Source organism: Melanerpes formicivorus, unplaced genomic scaffold (genome assembly GCF_026170545.1).
Source record: "Melanerpes formicivorus ecotype bairdi unplaced genomic scaffold, bMelFor1.0.p_v2 SCAF_17, whole genome shotgun sequence".
Lineage (NCBI taxonomy): Eukaryota > Metazoa > Chordata > Aves > Piciformes > Picidae > Melanerpes > Melanerpes formicivorus.
In genome coordinates, this window is record NW_027142369.1 from 5,743,431 (window position 1) to 5,764,738 (window position 21,308).

Sequence of the window (21,308 nt, forward strand, 5' to 3'; positions counted from 1 at the left end):
GAAGATTCAGCTGACACCTGGTTTTACAGATCTTCTAGGAGTTCTGAACAGCCTTCCAGAAAATACCTTGTATTTCTTCCACCACTAAATTCACAAAATGTTCCTACCTTCTAGTGTTTTTTCAGCTCCAAAATCAGAACCCTATTGTCATTCCTTTTCTGAATACCCTCATATTGGTTAAAATAAACCATTGCAATTACTAATGTTGCTTTTTGGTAAACTTCTGCCACAAGGTTTTGCACTTTGCTAATGTGACTAAATTTTAGAAAGGGCGTATTTGTCAGAAAGAAAACTTCACTGTAATCTGTTGATAAGTGGCACGTAGTGAGTTAAAGAAATCAGTGTTCCTATTTATGCCTTTTTAAGTGGCACCATTTCCCTCCAAGACAAAAAAAGCTGTCAGGTGAATCTGGTTTTGCTTTGGTTTGGGTTTCTGTTGGTTCTGTTTGGGTTTTTTTGTTTGTTTGGTGCATGTGGGTAGCTTGTCTTTTTTCTTGAAGATTTTAATGTGGAGACCACTGCTTCTTCAAAAGCAATGATGTGCAACCAGAATGTCCTATACATTATGGTGAAGCAAAGCAGTCAGCATTCCCTTCTTCCCATTTCTTCTGCTTTCTCCCTCCCTGCTTACCCTGACACAAGAAATAGCATGCCTTGTTCCATTTACTGCAGAAGAACACAGCCTGCTCCTTTACAACTAGCTGTCAGAATCTGTCATCAATTCATTTCTTGCCTTTATAGCTTCAGAAGTAAAGGTAGGAATTATGGATGATCTTTACTACTGGGACTCTAGCAAAATATATATTTTTTTTTTCTGACAAGAAATAATTTTGCAGGTTTCTTTCTCTACAGATAAAAGAGATCAGTAAATCTATCTGTAGACAGCAAAATTTGCTGCAGTAGCATCTTAGTGATAGAAGGTTGAAAGACAACACCAAGCTTTTATCCATTTTTGTAATCCAGATGTAGGTTAACATTAAAGGCCTGCTCTCACTTTGGTGTTGAAGGAGAGTAAGCTTGCCTTTAAATCTGAAAGCTTTAAAATTGAACTTGGTGACCTGCCAGGGAGGCACACAAATGAATTGACATGGCAACACATACTAAGTAGAATAGTATTAACACAAACTTAAAAGCAGCAGGATATAGCAACCTGATTTCTAATTTGTACGATCACAATGAACACACCACCAGTCAGTAGGATCCTGCTCCCTCAAGTAGGCACAGCTTCAACAGAGTAACTATTAGGTATAGCTGAATTATACTTTTCAAGGACAAGGAGTCATTAAGGAGACATCTGAGAAAGGCTTTGAGGTACATGCTGCTTTTATGCATTAATTTAGTTTCTCTTCTCCACTGTATACTGATTTTAAAGGAAAAAGGATACATACTGTTATTAATGGGTAAGCTCCTACAGACAATATGGTGGTACCACTGCCTAGTCACCAATGCCAGTGTAACTTACAAGACAAACCTCGAGCACCGTCCCTCCTTTGCACCATCTTTAAATGTCACACAAAATCACATCCCAAACTGATGTAAAATGTACTTGGTTGGACATAGCTATATCAGCAATGTCAGTGATAATGCAGGATTATGAATTAAACTAGCCAAAGATAGTGATTACCTTTCCCAGCAGACTTCTGGTTATTCACAAGGCCTGAACCTAGCCCTCAGATTTTTTCTTACTTATGAAACCTTTGGTCATAATCATACTAAGACAAATATGTATTTCCAAAGAAACCCCAAGGAAAATCAGATGAACACAAGTGAGATGCCAGTTTTAAGAACTGAAGCTTGACTTGTTCACAAAGTAAAACTATCTTTGTATTTTAAAAAAATGCAGCAAGTTTGCAATCAATTTGCAAGTTTCATCTGTGAAATTAAAGAGTTATGATCTTGTTTTATTGTTGGCATTTCAAAGGAAGCTAATTTTCTGCATGGATTCTGTGAATACAGCCCAGCTGGTTGTCAATTTCAGAAGGTGATTTATGTGCAGATAAGATGGATTTACTTCTACCTCTGTAATACTTTTATTCTTATATAATAGTTACTTGTTTTCAAAAATCTTAGCCTTATAGCATATTAGGTTTTACAATGTTTGATTGCTACTTTTACTTCAGATTAACCATGAAACCAGTTAATCCAGTGTTAATGAAAATGCCTTAACTAAATTAATTCAACACCTTTATTTTCCCATCTCTGCTGGCTGAGAGGTGATACAAACACCCGAACCAAGCAACAAGTAAAGCACGTGGCCAGGAAATAGGATCAGGAATGACCCTGTGAGTGATAGCTGTCAGACCAGACCATACCATCTCCATCTCAGCTACCTAAATACTTAACCACTGATTCCCAGGCCACTGGGGACTTCCCTTTCTATTACACTGAACGCGAAGAGTGTCAAAATACATGGGGTTTTTCAAGTTTACATTGCTGCATTATTATCCTTCTCTGTCCTTCTTCCAGGCACAACAAATAAGACTGCTCCAGCTGGTCTGTGTAATTGAAAGCATCACTTTATTTACTAGTGCAAACTACAGGAATCATCCTAAGGTTTCTTTTCTACATAGGTGTTCTGAACATCCAAAATCTACTCATTATAGTGATATGTAAAAATGCTGGATGGCAGGCAACAGCTAATCAATAGCTCTGCACTTCTTATTTTTTATAGAACCCAGTGTCCTGTGGGTTAAAGGAGCAAACTGAGAAGTGTTTCTCACAGGCAGACAAAGATCAAAGCACTTAAACCTTTACAGCAAAACCAGTCACATTATTTCCTGTTCTCTCACCACAGAATATTCAGATGAGTATCTCAACTGAAGGAAAGCAATGTCATGTTTTGAAGCGTAAGAACAGGTGCTGAAAAAGGCTGTCAGGTATAAGGGAAAAGAATGAAGACCACCAGCTTGGTAAAACCACCGGAATGACATGAGAAGTAACAAAAAATTCCAACTGAAGACCAAAGTGTCACCTACATGTAGACACACACACACACTCAGACCTGCAGAGTTAGGTAATGTGTTTATAATGGCTGAGTGGCGAGAAAGCTTCCAATTCAGTATCAGTGAATACTACACATATATGGATATAGCAAGGGAAGAAATTTACCTCTGAAAACATCTTCCCAGAAGCCTGTCATCTCTGACTTCCCATAACCCCTTTCTACTGCAGTAGCCCCCTTGTCTTGTCCTCTGAACCTGTGTGAGTAGAGTGCTCACTTTTAAGTACAGGTTCTCTTAAATGAGGCATGTTACTTTAAACTGAGGCCTAGACATGCAATACAACATGTGTCTACATACATGCACATAACGCATGCACATAACGCATGCACATATTAAAAATGTAAGTCACTTGTGCAACATTTAATCACACCAAATAAGCATACATCATCATTCTGCAAAGGTTTCCTGCCAGGAATTCTTCTGTTCCTAGATGAGTGCTGGGGAACATGGCTGTGAAGGTACCATAATCTTGTTCAGAAAAGCAGCCATAGAAAAGGGCTGAGAAAATACACACACCAGCCATGCCAACTTGGAGCCTCAATCCATTCTGATGCAATACTGTATTTTTATGTTACCTTTCCAAGACTGTTTAATAAAGCATTTTAATAAAGGCATTTGTTTGTTTTGTTTTTCACAGCAGTAAACAATACACATATGACTAATGCACTGACCCTTCTATTAAGAAACAATGAATATTTCATCTGCTTTTGCCTGATTTCCCTCAGGCAGAAGAACAGTAAGTCATGTAACCACCTTTGCACTCCGCTAAATCTTTTAGCAGAACTACCTCTTAATGACTAATATTTGTGTTTCTGGAAGTATTACAATGAAATAGCTTTAAAGAATATTGAGTAATTTAAAGATTGGATTAGTAACCACATTAGTTATTTAAATCTTTACTAACAGACATTTGATCTTTCAAACAAATCTGCCCACAGTATTGCTGTGTTACATTTCTGACAGTAGAGAGTTATCGTTACTAGACATTAATGTTGTTGCTTGATGCACAGCAGCACAGTGAAAGAAAATTAATCTGAGTATAAACATAATTCACAGTCAACTTTACTAAGACAACATAAAGTATTTAAAGTACTAATGAGGATTGGCTTATACACCTCAGATTTTAAATAGTGGCAAGAACATTTGGCCCATGGTCTTTATATGGCCTACAGTGCCAGGCTGGGCAACAGATGAAACCGAGACAACATTATTCTGCCAAGAGTCACTAGTGTCCTGCAGGAACATCTGAATAAAACATGACTATCTTCTTGAGCTGCCTAGTTTGAAACTCAGTTTTATCAATGTAAATGGAGATCAGCAGTTGTTTATGTAAAATGATAATCTAAACATTCAGACAGATTAATGTCAAACACACCTCCTCAAGAGCTCTGTTTCTGGAGGCAGCTGAAAAGTCAGAGCTGATAAACATTTCAGGCACCCCAGGTAATCACTTCAAAGCAAATCCAATGTGACACCTCAGTTCACTTACCCCTGCCAAAAAGAACTACACTGTTTCCTAATTTTTATTTAAGAACTGCTGTTAGAGCACAGAGAAGACACAGAAATATTAATAAAAATTGTCTTTGATACAAATGTTGCAGTCTATTTTAGTCTGGCAACAATCTCTCAAAACCTGTGTGAAAAACCTCTGACAGTACAGCCATTCTCTCTAGTGTTTAGAATCTTGTGCAACCATTCTTTGTCTTGCTTCACCACTTTGTCAAGCAACAGTTTAAATTTCCCAATAGAGAAACAACTGTACTGTGTTTCTAACTAAGAAATTATGTCAGCTGGGTCACAACATTCTAAATCCACCTGGTATTCATAAGTTTCTTACACTAAAATAAAATCAAATTGAAAATTGCTTTTCATTGTCCTCAACCCTGAAGACACTGAAGTCCAAGAACTCTTCAAAGTGCAAACTTCACATACAACCTGTTCTCCCACCTCCCAATTTACTTGTACTCTCTGCATAACAAGTATTAATGGTGGATTGTTTTGTTGTATTTACAGCAAGTTTATTTGGGAGAGGGAAAGTACTCTTTTACAAATGAGCCATGTTCACTATTGAGATTACTTCCAAAGAGAGCATTCAGAAAGCAAACCTGAATATATTACATTGACAATTATTTCTCAATATTTTAACATCAGCCACTTAAAATCGGTTGTGTTTTTAGCACATACACTGATCTTTAAATATACTACTTCTACATAAACAGTGCAAATCTCAATATTCACATCAACCTGAAATTAATGCTGCAATTACTGTTGACATTCACATCAAGAAAGTAGTAAACTATTTCACATGAGCAATTCCAAAACCTCAGAATGCCATTATTAATATTAAAGAAACACAGAACAAACATGTTGGGCTTCAAAGCCTTGTTTTGATACACACAATCCCTGTAAACATGGATGTATTTTATTTGTCAATACTGATATCTGATAGATTCTTTAAATAAAGCCACCGATATAAACATTTCCTATAACCTTTTTTGCATAGGATTTGGATTAAGGTTATTTTAGGATCAAGCAAGCTGTTAACAAATACCCCTCGTCAATTAGTCTTCCATCGCACAATTTAGACACATGATTAACTTTACACAAGGACTCTCTGCCTTCAGTGGAGACTTACATATGTAAGCATTTGCAAAACTGGAGTTCTCTTTTGCACATAAGTTACTCCTAGTCAGTGAGAATGCGAGCAATAAAAGAGCTCACCATAAATTTATAAAACATACTAATTTAAAAGTTTATGCTGATGTTTCTGTAAGTCACATTTATAATTCCAAACAGTTATGTACATACTATACTATCACAGTAGGAAATACTTCACTGTAGAACACCACAGTGAACAAGTTGTGAAGCACAGTGTTCAAAATAATTTCCCTTTAGTATTCCCAGTGCATAAGTTGTTAACATCTACACTACACAAGGTGCTCAGGTCTAGTATTTGTTATATACAATGTAAAAGCAAGATAGAAAGATCTTTGCATTTTAAAGTAAGGAATGAAAACAGTGGGTAATATACAGGGATTCACTCCTGCAAAGTACAGAGTTCTCCTTCACAATTACTTCTACCACCCAAGTACAGTGGATTAAGTTATTCAACCCAGTAAAACAGTGCTCAGCACCTTGTAGGAAGAAAGATCTGAGTGCACTTTATTGTAAAACATCTCCTTGTGATGTTATAAAGTGCAAAAAAGAAAACATATATTCTAATACTTTACAGTCACTATTAAACTGCCGGTATTTGCACGATGCAAAAGTCAAATAACGTGGTACACATTTTGTATGGACCCTATAATAACAAACGTTGAAACTGGAGTTTTCTCAGCTTTTAAAAAACCTTAGTATTTTAAAGTTATCATGTAAATATAAAAAGAAAATATAAATTATAGTTAATTCTTCAAATAGATATTTTAACATGTGACCGTTTTCCAAAGCATTTAATATGAAATTTCACTTTCTCTCGTAGCATTACATTTTAGAATCTCTACAACATTTTAAAAGTTTATAACTTCAAAAAAGTAGAAATAAAAATTACTGTATCACAGTACTAGACACCTCAGCCTTTCAGGTATCTCTTGCCCTAGATGTTTATTATAAAAATAAATAAATTAAACCCCCAAATCTAAGATTTATATTCCCAATTGTTTAGAACAAGATATATGGTGTTACCTTTTAAAACAACGTGAGTGTTCCACAATGCCTCATTTTGCTCTTGAAATTCAAATAAATAGGATAGAATCTATCCACAAATTTAAAAGGCCTTAAAGTACTATACTGCTTTGGTGCACTGTACCAATCATTCTTTGCATGCATGAAGAATCAAATTCTATGACATTCTTCACAGAGCTGGCTACAAGAAGATCCAAGAGTTCTAATACATTTTACAGAGCTTTCCTTTCTTTGAACAGTGGGGAGGAAACTGGGAAGAAGATTCTGACACTGACAAAGTCTTCCTCCAAGCTGTACCACGAGCAGCATAGCTCCTTGAGCTTGACTGCTCACTAGTAATTTAGCCCTAAGAGAATACAATGTTAATTGTATAATAGTATTATACCATATCCAGCGATACCAAACTTAATGCTAAAAAGAAATGTATTGATATACAAAGCTAAAAAGGTATGATTGAAATACATATTTAAAGCGACAGACGTATTCCTGCAGCGTTCAAGCCACAGGGAGAAGAGGTGGGAGACGACAATATATATACTGCCAAGTTTATAACAACTTAAATCTTCAAGACAGGATATTCTCTGCTTTTCAGTCAGAGAACTGGAAGATGGTTTCTGGGTTATTGCTGTCTGTAGGGTTTGTTGGCTGCAGTGTCTTTGTAGGTGTAGTTTTACCATGAGAATGAGAGGAAGAAGAATGTGAACTTTCACTGGAGCTGCTACGTGTCTCTGTGCTCGTACTTGTTTTTTTCATTTTCCTTCTCTTTGCAAGAGGTGCCTTGTCAACATTCTGGAGACAAAATCCTTCCCTTTTGTACTTGTTAAAGGCCTGTTTAAAAATAAAAGGTAATTCCAAGCTTTTCAAGAGGTTTCAGACATGATGAGGCTTGTTGCTTACTATGAATGTTCTGTGTTAAGATGTAAGATAAACAGTTGTCTCTTGACAGGTCTCTACTAATTCTTACTGCAGCTGTAACAACAACTTTACCAGCCTTTACATGTATATAAGAGCCAATATGTAACATTGGCTCATTCTTCACCTTTTTAATTTAGAAGTATTTTTTATTAAGCCTTAAACCTATTTTAAACTTTGTTTTCAGATTCTACAGTTAGTTAAACTACATCTTTTTTTTCAACCCACACTATGTTGCATTAGCAGGGCCTCTCAAAGCACCAATTCCTTTCTTACTTTCTTCTTAATAATTGGTGTCTACTCAATTTCAGTTAATGCTCTGTAAAAGGAATCATGATGATCCATGCAATGTTTGTATAATACTGTTTGTGTTACACAGTTTGTATAATGCAGTTCAAATGTTCTCAGTAATTACAAAATGGTAGACAAGAGACTCCATTTTAAAAAGTATCTTTGATCCTAAAACATGAACTAGGTACGTTCCAGAAATTCTAAATTCATTTTGTAACCATAAAGACAAAAAGTCAAACTGTTACTTAAGTTAAATAGAAAGTTTATTCTCTTTTTTATCAAAGTGTGGAATACCTTTCAATGGATTCCTCTAAGAAACAGAATATTTCTAACAGCTACTTCATGAACAGAGGTCTCTCAGTGCCCCCACACCCAATTAGTGTAAGTTTTTTCAAGAAATTTATTCTTGCCTCATGATTCATGTTTTTACTGCATTCAAACATAGATGCTGTGTACAGAGAAAAGAATTGCAGCTCTAAGCAATCACTGAATTATAGGGACAGAGACTTTTTTTAACAAAGAAAAAACATTCACACCTTACAAAATTTAGCACAACATGAGATTTCTTAGAACTTACATGAAAAGTGGCTTTGACATACGTATGCACCGCAGCTCCTGAAGAGCCCAAGTTATCAGGAGTCATTAGAGGGTTGGATGAGAGCTGGCTGCCATCCTGAAGCCATTCGTTGTATCTCAGGCTGGACATTTTAATTCTTTTGTTTGGATCCACTGTTAGAAGTCCTAATAGAAATACATTAAATACATTAAATTCTGTTAAATCATGAGCTATGTATCTTCTTTTATCCTAGATATGCCAATATTTATCCTAGAAAAGGCTCACACAATGTTACGCTCTCCAGAGGAATCATTAAATACAAGAAATTGCTGCTTAACTGTTCAATAACTCACATCTTTTCGCATTAATTCAGAACTACCAAGTGATTTCTTCATTTGCAACCTGTCTAGGATAAAGTTCAAGACCCTGAGATTCTCTGCATGATCCACTGAAGTCTGCATCTGGAGAGGCATACATTTTTGGCAGGAAAAAAAAATATCCTCGCAAACCTGCTTCCACAGAAATTCAAAACTCCATCCTTACACTGCTGTTTATCTCATGGTGAAAACAATTAGATGCTTAAAAGCCACAGGGGAGTCAAAGTATAGCACACCTGAATCTCAGAAATACAGTAGTCTTGGTACACACATTCAAAAACAACACAAGGAAAAAATTATTATAATAAATGAATTTCCTGCAAAAGCTCAGCTTTTGTAACATTTATTTTAAAACCTGGTGTTTTTACAAATGAAAAAACCAACAGAAAATAAAACCTCTGCTTTTACATATATTTTCAAGAGTGACTTTGCTTTTTCTGAAGTTCTTCAGTTACTTCTAACCCCCCTAAGCTTCTGTCAGTCACTATCTCACTACTTAAGAAAGCTCTCTGCTAGTCATACAAGCAATGTGTAATGCTATTTTGATGTGTTCACCTTTACCCATAACTTGCATTAGGGGTCAGCACATAGCAGGTTAGGCACTCTTGATGCTGATCATAGCACCCAGATATATAGTTCTCTAAACTTTTTTTATAGTTCTCTAGATTTTTTTTCTTTTGAGATAAAAGTATACTGTGCATGAAATATTTATGAATACATACCTTGAATTAACTCTTTAGCCTCTTCAGAAACATTTTTCCAAGCTTCTCCTTCAAAAGAAAATTCTCCCTTTTTTATTTTCTTCATAATTTCCAACGCACTGGTACATGTTAAACTTTTATCATGAGACTGAAACGGTACCTGTCCTGATAGCATTGTATACTGTCATGAGAACAAAAGTAGTATCAACAAACACAGTATAATTAATGACAACCCCACAGCTAGAGTACTGCCTTTTGCATCACCAATGCTATGCAGTTAAACTTTAACAAGCTTAATAAAAAGGCTACAGAAACTTTTTTAAATGGATGAGTTCTCTGCAGTTCTTGCTAGGAAAAAACAAACCAACCCATCCCAACAACAAAACAAGAACAACAAAACCGAAACAAAACAAAACAAAACCCACCAAAAAACACTCATATGCTACAGGAAACTGTAAATAAAACACAATAGCATTTCTACCCAAATTGTATCTACTCAAATTAATTTTGTGCATATCAGAATGTGGCTGATTCCATCTCTGAATTTAAGCTGCAGGAAGACTATATGGATGCCTATGAAATTTCCTAATAAGAATATCTTTTTAAGAATGAGACTCTATCAACTATTTTTTCCATTGCCAGCAATGTTGAATTTAATTTACTGCTTGAGGAAAAAAAAAGTCTGCCCCTGGAAAACATCTGTCTTATGCAACAGTATTTTTGTCTCACCTGAACTTGGTGTCTACTGAATTCTGAAATTGTGTCAAATCATTTGCATTGTAACAAAAAGTAGATACATAAAGGTGCAACAGAAAACCTTATTCACTCACCAAAATGACCCCCAAACTCCACAAATCACATGATTCATCATAACCATTGTGATTCAAGAGCTCTGGTGCAGCATAATGAAGAGTAAAACAGGGAGTCTTAAGAGGCTGGTTGTCAGGTGGTTTCAGACGAGCAAACCCAAAATCAATTATTTTTATTTCTGAATTATCAGTTTCATCTGTAAACAATAAATTCTGAAAAAACAAAGACAAAATCAATAACAGCATTGGGTAGAAAACTGGTTAGAATACTCAATAGGTTTTTTCCCCCCCTACATTTATTACTACTGAAAACTTCCCATTATTTAGAGAAAATGGGAACTGGGAGACCGAGAGAAACAGAAAAGTAGAATACAGAATACTCTGGGATGTATGAAAATGTGTTTCTCTACCTCCTGGATATCTGCAAGTCAGGATAGTTCTACCTGACATCATTAGTGAGAACGATTATTTAGCAGAGAACAGTGAGGAAAATAATTCAGGGAACACAAGAAAAGAAGCAAATACATCAACACAAATGGAGAACTGCCTCCTTCCTCCAACAGAAGTAAATTTTCTTCTTAAGCTTCCACTTCCTTCTGGTATGTTGCAAATGACAGTTTTCTTGTGTGTGGAGCTCTTGTTGCATGTCTTGTCTTGTGACTGACTAATCTTTGGTCCTCAAATATTGTCATAAAGGAAAAAAATTTAAAACCAAAGGATGATGGACTACAAAGTGCACCAAGAGCTTAGTAACTGTGCTGACTACTGTCTGCCATAGATCTCAAAGTCAGTATAGCTACTTTATGGAAGAGACCTGGGACAAATGGCACTTACACACAGAGAGTAACACAGCAATTTCACCTTGAACCAACAGGCTACTTCTTACAACAAAGTGAAGAAATTTTGGTAAATAGTTCCTGAGAACTCCAGCTTTACAGACTGGAATGGGGCATCTTAGACTTGAAGACAGACAAGTCATTATCAGTTTGGAAGACGACTTAAAATAAGTTATCCATGGGACAGCAATATGCCCTTGTGGCCAGTTCAAGAGGGACAGGGATCTACTCGAGAAAGTCCAACAGAGGGCTACAAAAATGATTAAGGGTCTGGAGCATGTACCTCATGAGGAAAGGCTGAGAGACCTTGGCTTTTTAGTCTGGAGAGGAGAAGACTGAGAGGGGATCTAATAAAAGTCTATAAATATATGAGGGCTGGGTGTCAAGAAGGAAGGGACAGCCTCTTCTCACTTGTGCCCTGTGATAGGACAAGGAGCAATGGATGTGAGCTACAGCACAGGAAATTCCACCTCAACATGAGAAAGAACTTCTTTATTCTAAGGGGCACAGAACACTGGAACAGGATCCCCAAAGAGGTTCTGGAGTCTCCTTCTCTGGAGACTTTCAAGACCTGTCAGGATGCGTTCCTGGGTGACCTGTGCTAGATTATAGGGCCCTGCAATGGCAAGGGGGTTGGACTTGAAGATCCTCAGAGGTCCCTTCCAACCCCTAACATCTTCTGATCCTTTAATCTGTTGTTCTTTTCCTAAGTATTTATATTTTTCAAGAAAGATACAGGAGTGAAGCTAAGTCTTAGAACTGGCAGAGGCCAAGATGAGTTACAAATTAGTTCTACTCCCCCTTCAAACTGCTGATGGAAGATAAAAGAGCAAAATTCTGCTGTTGTTTCTGCTGTTTAATCTATGAAATGCTAGAAAAAGTGTCAATAGTATAAATCCTATAGCCCTATGTAATTTTGTTATGCAAAAGGTGAAAGATTCCAAGTATTTAATGTCAAGTTCACTAACAAGGGGAAAAAATGATTGCTAGTTGCAAGCAGTCAGTAAAGAGAACCTGAGAGCATTCATTATGGATCAAAGAGAATAGCTGCTACAAAACAGTGTTTCACATTCTGTATTGCTGTTACAGCTTAATGTACAATTTGAAAAGTCAGTTTTCCACATTAAAATGTTGTACAAAATGGACCTAATGAAGCCTAGTTTTACCAAAAATATTGGTATGAGGACAGGTGATTAATACAATGATCTTTATTCTATAGTGATTTTATATAGCCAACAAGTAAATGAAAAACTGAGGTAACCTTGGGTTAAAAAGATCTCCTTTCCTAAGACAAGAATGAAACTGGTTATGTACAGAAATAAGGTACAGTCCTGAGTTGATTTAGACTACTTTGTTGATTAGGTAAAAAGTTTCACAAAATCTCACACTTAAAGCTATATTCTACACATTTTAAAAATATATAAACAATTTGGTATGGTTTTTGCAGATTAGTGATCACTTCAGAAACAGTCCTCAAATCCTCTACTGAGAGGCCCCACATGGTCACATATACTGGATGATTTTTTTAATTTCTGTGAATTCCCATTTTCTAGCCAGTACTTCCCCTTTATTTTGCAGAGCACCATACAAGATCGAATTACTATTGCTTAAGCAGAAGAGACTTCCAGTCCATGCAATTAAACCCCCCCTCATCCTTAGTGACATGCAACTAGCTCTATTTTTTACAATAGACTTCACATAAGATGTCAAAAATCATCATAAAAAATAAAAATAAGTGGATGTGATAGAAGGGCAAAAGAACTTCCAATCTATCTTTTCACAGAAAGGTGCACTAACCACATCTATATTGAGAAGCCTGCAGATTCCATACTAAGTTCATGCCTGAAGCTAAAATAGTAACTTTCAAAACAACAAGCAGGAAGGAGACAGGCTGGTTAAGTCCAGCTTTGTGGAGGCAACGCACTCTGCAAGCTGTTTGCTAACCCTTCATTACTTGGACTTCCCAGACTTCTGTTCTTGAACATGATGCAAAATTGAAGACTGCCTAATTGACCATGCAGCTGAAGCTCTGCTTTACAGAATCTGGCTTTTATATTCAAGAGGGTAATAAGACTAAAATGATGAACATAAGAAGAGAGGAAGGATTTCTGGGCTCAATCCTCTTAAAAGCTGTTTTCTTTTTTGTGATGAAGTCAGCAGAAAAAAAATTTTGCAAGAATCACAATTTCACAATAGCTCCTCCTAGTTTTAGTACTCCAGTACAAAGACCTTTTCAAATGCATGTATTTTGGACTGATTTGCCAAAACAGTTTAATACAAACACCTACAAACTTCTTTACCTGTTAAATGATAATTACTATAAAGGAAGTAAGTTTACAATACACCAGAAGGTATGTTACAGACGGATAAACACAGGTAGGAACAGTGAAACATTTTGAACTCCAGATATGAAAGCAGTACCTATTTCCCAAAGTACGATGACTGTAATTACCAATACAATGTAACATCCTTGCTGGATGAACTACCAGAAATCTACACTATTAATAGGATAAAGAAAACTAACACATATCCAAGCTCATTGATGGCATAGAAAAATAAGCAAATATTGGTTCCAGGAAGCAGAATAAAGTCTGTGGTCAACTTTACCACCATAAAGTGAATTATCTGGAAGGCAAGATGCTGCTGCACAATAAAAATATCAAACTAAGAAATTACTGAAAACTCTATTAAATATAGTTTTTCATTTTGGAAAAATATTAAACTCACTGAACTCAAATCATACATCTTTATTAGCTGTCTGTGTCAGCTTACAGTTCATTTTGTGCAGACAGTACAAGGGTGTTGCAGTTACCTCCGAAAAAAGCCCTGTTGAGTGAATTAAGATCACACAAAAGGTAGAAAAGGCTAAGTACCCAGGCAACCTATCTCTGCTTGTGACCTGTTTCATGCAATAAATATACACTTAGCATGAGTAAAAACTGTCCCCAAATAGGCAACAAGTTGGAGTGTAAATTCCTTATAAAATTAAAAATGTTTCCTAACAGTTACCTATGACCAGAAAAATATAAACAGAATTTCCTAAGTGAAAGTGATACCATTTTATTTAAAACATAGAAGTAGAAAAGTCTGTAAAAGCTGAAGGAAAGAAATACATCACACCACAGGTATTCAATAATGTCTAAACATACTGCATAAACATAAATCAAGTCACTACACCTCAGGTTTCAGATCTCTATGGACAACTCCAACATCGTGCATATGGCTCACTGCTGAAACAAGTCTGCGCATAATGTGACTAGCTTCAGTCTCACTGAAATGTTTCTTTTTCTGAATACGTTCCAGCAATTCTCCTCCCTTCAGCAGTTCCATTACTAGAAATGTGTGAAGCTGAAACAAAACAAGAAAAATACTGCATGTTAGAAATTTAACCTTACAAGCTATCCTTCATGCAGGAGCTAGGTGCTAACTCCAATATTCCCAAAGTTTGAACATACAAAACTGCTTCTCACAGCGATTTAGAAGGCCCATAAGAAGCACCATATGGACATTTCCCCCCATCAGTCTCACTGAGGTTGAAAAATGTTGATGTCTTTCCCATGCTCACTCATATTTATTAACAAAACTGCGAGGCCACCATGTAAACAGATAATTTGTAGGGGGAAGAAATGCCTCTCTTTAGGCCAGCAAATAAAGCTGGGGAAAGCTAGACTTTTACTGCTTAAGACTATTCTGATGTAGGAATCTATTCCTATTAATGTTACCAAATAATTGAAAAGCATCCTTAAACAACAACGTGAAATGAAAGATTGTCTAGAATTTCTTCTGATTTCATCCCCTACAGAGCAGTAGCCAAAGTTACTCTATTATTAGAATAGATATCTTCCCAAACCATTATTTTTTTATTTAAAAGGTAATGGTTGATTTTAAATTTTTTCAAGACAATCATTAAGAAGATACTTCCTTGGTTATAAGACAACATTAGCACACAATCAACTGCAAATCAAATGTCTTGCCATTAAACAAACAGCAGACTTCTCAGGACAGAAAGTTAACATTCTCAGAAGGCCACAGATGTAGACATGTGATGGCTTCTAGCATTTCCTTCCCCTGAGTAACAGTAACAAAAGTAGTATTTGCAAGCAAAGGAGAGGTAGAAAGAAAAAGAAATAAAATCAAATAAATAGTCAGAAACAGAAGATGCACAGTATTTAAGTGTCAAGGAACATAAGCAGAGCTATGTGGACAGAAAGTGAGAAAGCTTCTTAGAAAAAACAGTGTGTCTACTAGTCCCATGCTAGTAGTGCTTGTAAAGAAACCATTTCCTGCAGTATGTATTGGGAATAGCGGCCAGCAAAGTCAGAAAGGATAAGGAGACTTTTCTCTGCTAGAAAACTTCTTGGGGGTCACCAGAAGACTGCAGCTCAATTTTCTATGGTTGCATTACTAATGTAGAATTTGATCAGACTGATAGCAAAGCAAGTTAAAAAATTTGTATTTTTTTTTTTTTTAGACAAACTTCAGAAATGTGAAAGCCAGAAAATTGTGATCAGTCCTGGTTTTCAGAGTATTTGTGCATTAAGTATCCAGATAACACCTTGGATCTACATGAGACAACTGAAGAAACAGTGGTTCGGCTGGTTGCAAGTAGTTTATTCAGTTGCAATCTGAAGAACTGGGGTTCTTTTTAGATATTCCCAACTATAGTTATTTCACTCAAGAAAAAGTGAAAAAAGTGTCCTGTTCTGCACACATGTACTCATACTTCACATAAACACAAAAAAAACAAGGCTTCCTTGTCATTCAAGATTACAATACAGATTTTTCATCCTCACAGATCATTTTACAAGTGCTCCATATGAGCATTTTACTGGTCTTTGCATAAAGAGCATGATAGGAACAGACTGGGTTATGTGGGCAGGCAAGAGAGCCCATCCTCTGTTACAGAATCACAGACTAGAATCACAAAGTAGTTTAGCTTGGAAGGAACCTCTACGGGGCATGTGGTCCAAACCTCTCGCTCAAACCAGGGTCAGTATCCAATAATTTTGCTAACTAATAGGGGGAGAAAATATTTTAAAAAGCTAAATATGTAATCTTAGTATGTAAGATTTCCAAATCCAAGGGAACTGATTAGGTTCCCTCAGTACCACAGATGTAGAAACTGGGTCATGAATATATTGTATGATGATTAACAGAGTAGACCATAGACAGAACCAGAGACAGAATCGAGGGTCAATTCTTCCAAATACGTTTTTGATTTGTGAGAGTAACTGAAAGTTCCCTTGAATGCAGAACTGCTGCTTCATCTTCAGTACTGACTAGACAAAATCCTTAGGAAAAAAGTGGCCTCCACCGTGACAGTAAGGTTAATTCCTAAAAGTTCTTGGCAAAACACATGGCAATGTGTTTGGAAGTGCTGATTAGAGTTTCTTCAAAATACCTGGTCATGATAAACTTCATGTAACTTCACTACATTCGGGTGTCCTTCGCAGAGTTTCAGAGCTGTTATTTCTCTCTGGGTGTTGGCTTCCATTCTGGAAAAATTGAGCAGTCATTTTGTACCAATTTTACTAAGTCATGGCACATTCAAAGTGTTATATCTGTTGTTTTGTTTTGTTTTTTTAACCTAATAACCCTGCAAGTTAGGACAGTGAAAAAACCACACCCAAATAAAAGAGTTATTCATGTAACTGCAACTTGCTACAGCAAAAGTTGAAGTGGTATTACAGAATATCTATCAGTTACAGTTTCTATCTAAACCAAACTTTTCACTCAGTCCAGGGTAATTTGACTTCACCTCTGTTCCCACTGATATTTGTTAGTTCAATTTTATCTTAAAAGACTCAAGATTATTGGCCAAATTCTTTTCCATTCTTATATGGGCAAGTATGGAAATTATGAGCTCCTACTTCCTTTATATATGAACTGTGTTACATAAATAAAACTCTAAACAGAACACTGTGAAAATCTGAAATGGAATAGATAGGAAGATACTGCTCCAGAGCAAAAATCATCACACAAAATGCTTTCAAGTACTGAAATCAATAGCCAAAAAAAAAAAAAAAGTGCAAATGGTGAACATTACAAAAACTATTTGAATGGAGAGCAGAAAACTTTGTTTTCCTCTAAGTACATATATTGATTTATTTTAGGTAAATAATGGCTGGCTTTTTTTGCCAAAACTGTCTTCAAGCCTAGTCCTCTACTGATTTAGAGAACGGCCTTATGGATAACATAGATAGAATCTCTCTCACATTTTCTTAATTTTGGGCTTCTTTTTATTTTCCTCTTCTAATAAGGACCAGAAGTGTGATGAGAGTTTTGTGCAATAGAATTCTGTTTTTCTGCAGGCTTCATATCATCAACATGCAAACTAAGCTGTTCCACCTGCATCCTTGCTGATGTTTTTTTAAAATCGAATTTATGTCAGGTCCTTAAGAAATTAAAAAGCCTGATAGTCTTTCCCCAGTAAATTACTATCAAGAGAAGATGGGCCTGGGAAAGAGATGAAGTTCAGTATCATGAACATAAATCTTTGAAATTTATGCATGGGCTTTTCTGAGAATGTCTTCTCTTTAAGTAGTTACTATCTCAGATTGTACACAGACAATATCATGAAAAACAAATGGGAAGCTCTAAAACAGTAACTCAAGCAAGCTTACAGGACTCCACTGGTTCATTGGCCTTCAGACACAGACAGCCTCAAACTGTCAGATAGAGGCAAGTCCAGCACAAACTAACAAAGCAACACCAAATCTGAAATTTCACCTCAAGGTGTAGGATTCACTTTTTTTGACACCTTTGGTGGGCAGGAGTGAAAGATTATCTGACTTCAAGGCAAAAAAAAATTCTAGAAATCTATCATTCTTTTCCTTACAGCTACAGTTACTACTGTGGTCCTCAGAGCAGTATTATTTACAGTATGAAAGATTTTTATTAAAACAATGTCTATACAGACCACTTCTTACCATCATTTAGCCTAGTCCACCAAGGTGAAGGGGGAAGAGCAAAAGACCCTCTGAGTAATATCACTTAGGGACATAATTCCTAAAAGTGTAGTTCTATGGAGAAAAATTAATACTATTTTTCTCACTGTTACTGAGAAACAAAAAATCCATTAGCATGAGATGGGAGTACTGATCTGCAGCTCTGTGCACAGCAGAAAAAAACACATTTGAATACAGACAGAAGGCAAAGGATTTCAGATTAAAATACCCAATGTAGGTGTCTACTGCATACTACTTGCCTAAGGTCTCATTATGAGTAAAATTCTAGTTAATGTATCTTAGACCCTAAAATACATATCTATAGTAGGTTTCAGTGGCCTAAGCATAGGAGAGCCTGGAAGATATTAGTCACAAAGACATCTACATAAAAGGTAGCAGTCACAAGATTGATAGGAACTGAAGGACAGAGAAGACATCAACAAATGTTAAAATGGCACTATGTATATACCTATGTTCAAGTTAATTCCCACCGGTAGTGCCTGATCATTCAAATCTCTCTGTAGGCTCCACTAATAGTTTTGAGTAGGACTCCACTATTCATAGCAGACCTCACAAAACTGACTCATTAGTTGTCTTATTCTTGAATTTATCCTATCCAAAAAGCAAATGATGATGAAATACTTAAGTCTGGTGGACAATTACTTCTAGAGTCTGGAAAGCCAGAGGTACAGCCAAATATCTTGGAGAAGAGATTGCTGTGAGTTATCATTCAGATAGAAAAACACTGACACTTTCCTAGCAACATTCTACAACACACTAGGGACATAATTACTAATGTTACATTGCAAAATGGAGCTAAAAATCCATCCACTTCTCAAAGAACCTCCTACTTTCCTCTGGGCAGAAATTACCAGAGGTATCTATTCTGTAAGAAGACCAGATGATCCCTATGTACAAAAGAATTCAGCTGCTCTAGTGTGGTGTTCTCCTCAGAACATTCATAAACCAAGGCACAACTTAGAACTCCATAGCCCAATTTCATCTTACATAAACACACCATTAATTAAATCTGAGGCAATCCACACTACAGATCCTTCTTAACAGCAATGTCCTAGGAAATCAATTGGGTTGTTTAGGAAAGGGAGCTGGCATAAGCTTAGCTTCAGTTCACTATGGTTTTAAGGTAAGAGGGCCTTATACTTTACTGTGGTTAGGAGTGAAATAAGGGGAAATTAGGGTAGAATGCAATTAAGAATCAGGAAAGTAGTCTTTAGGATTCTTCTTGTGTCCTCCCCAACAAGTACAACATTTTGTTTCAAAAGAATGTTAGAATATTTTAAACATCATGAGATTACTATAAGTTTATGTAGATTTTTCAAATAGGATTTTTTTAAAGTTATTTTCCACTTCCAAAAATGTAGCAAACATTATTCTAATCCATGGGTAAGCAAAGAAAATATTTTTATTGTCTTACAGAATATTTATACCTTTTGCTAATTATTTTTACTGCATACTCTTGGCTAGTTTTCTTGTGTAAGCACTTTCGACAAATGGAAAAACTTCCTTCTCCCAATGGTTTCTCTTTCAGATCCAGTTCATAATGATGATAAAATGGAGAGTCCTGTTAGGAAACTGTCTGTATTTAGTTCTGCAGAATACTTTTAGTATACACAGTCAAAAACAAAGAGTAAAGTTCCATGAGATTGTTTCATCTACATTTAAAACTGTAAAAGAGCTCTTTTTTGATAAAATGAAATCTTAGCTTCTACTTAATAAAATGTATAGAACTCATTATAACAGAGTAAATATTACATTACATTAAACAGAATCACAAAATAAATCATTACTGCTACAATAATTTAAGATACAAAATATTCAGGCAAATGGGATCATATATGGCTGCACATCTATTTATCCACAAAACCATGTCCTTGTTTTAAGACATCACAATAACATGTGTTTTTCTAAGGCTTCACACAATTACACATACTTCAGGGCAAATACATCAAAGAAGAAATTCAGATATAATTAAAATAGCTTTGAAAATATCTACAATGTTTGGCTGAATAAGAACTATCAGGAATAAAATTACTATTACTACTATACATCAGTCTTCTGGAAAACTACACAATCACCCCATTTTTCAAATTAAACCTCAACCACTTCCTAACAGTGCCACACACAAATTGTGTTATTGGATCATCTGAAGAGCCATTAGAGAGAACAGATAAATGAATAATGACTACTTTGTAATCTGTGATTACTACTTTGAAAGTTATACGCAGTTCCAAGTTAATTAAATTAATTCAGCTCTTGATATTATTACCTTCATCATGGCACTTCTGGCAATAGTTGTAGTTCCAGGCCGCTCATCCCCCATATAAAACTGAAGAGGATCGACTGTAGCTGCATTGCGTTTAAACAAAATAGAAGGTGCAACAAAAGAATATCCCTGTGAAATGAAGACACCAGAAAAGGGCATGGTTTGAAATTATTGCACACAAACTGTCATACTGCATAGAAAACACTAGAAGTTTCAGAACAATTGTTCAAATAAATCAGAATTTTCAGAACATAATACAGAAATCATAACTGAGTCACTGATGGATGGATATTTCCCTGTTCAAAGTGGACAGCTATCTCCCTGGAATTAGTTATATGATTCTCCAAAGTTACAGATGAAACAATAACAACACAAAAATTCTCATACATAATGATAAAAAACTGGCTCTGCTTCAATTATTCTACAATAGTGATAAAGGCTCATACTTCAAACTAGGTAGCTTCCTAGAGCATCTTTAAGTTAAGGCATGAAATAGTTTTTATGGGGTGATGTAATTATTTTATCTGGCAAAACAAAAATGCTTCATATTAATGATTTGGTATTGCAACAACAGTTGTGACTATCAGGGCAGGATGAATCAGATCATATTATGAAAGGCATAAATTACTTGCTACCATCACCACAAGCCTAACAACTTCCCAAATATGATGCTATATTCCTGTACGTTTAGCTTCAATCTGATCAAAACCAGACAATAAAACAAAGAAACAAAAAAACTCAACAACAACAAAACCCCCACAACAATGCACAAGAAGAGGGAGGACTGAAAGCAATCTGAACTGCAGTTCACTTCTGCAGCTTTGGTACCAAGCTGGCTGTACATGAGCTGTTTCTGCCCATTTGACGTCCAGACTGTGCAGTCCAAGAGGAATCATTCTTTTACAGCATGTA

At 35.9% G+C, this 21,308-nt stretch overlaps 1 protein-coding gene across 3 annotated transcripts in view; it reads right to left on the reverse strand.

The window, feature by feature from the left end:
* Positions 1-866: 866 nt before the first annotated feature.
* The window catches only part of RPS6KA5 (ribosomal protein S6 kinase A5), a 77,295-nt gene continuing 56,853 nt past the window's right edge, over positions 867-21,308 (reverse strand). For 2 of the 3 annotated variants that reach the window (XM_068148775.1, XM_068148777.1), the window contains exons 10-17: positions 20,400-20,525; positions 19,561-19,694; positions 16,567-16,660; positions 14,343-14,513; positions 10,351-10,542; positions 9,542-9,701; positions 8,464-8,627; positions 874-7,511 (exon numbers count right to left, since the gene is read on the reverse strand). In XM_068148775.1, the coding sequence (XP_068004876.1) occupies positions 7,272-7,511; positions 8,464-8,627; positions 9,542-9,701; positions 10,351-10,542; positions 14,343-14,513; positions 16,567-16,660; positions 19,561-19,694; positions 20,400-20,525 (1,281 nt within the window). In that variant the 3' untranslated portion in view covers positions 874-7,271. Of the gene's footprint in view, positions 7,512-8,463; positions 8,628-9,541; positions 9,702-10,350; positions 10,543-14,342; positions 14,514-16,566; positions 16,661-19,560; positions 19,695-20,399; positions 20,526-21,308 lie in introns of all 3 variants that reach the window. The other variant, XM_068148778.1, reaches the window with a different exon arrangement.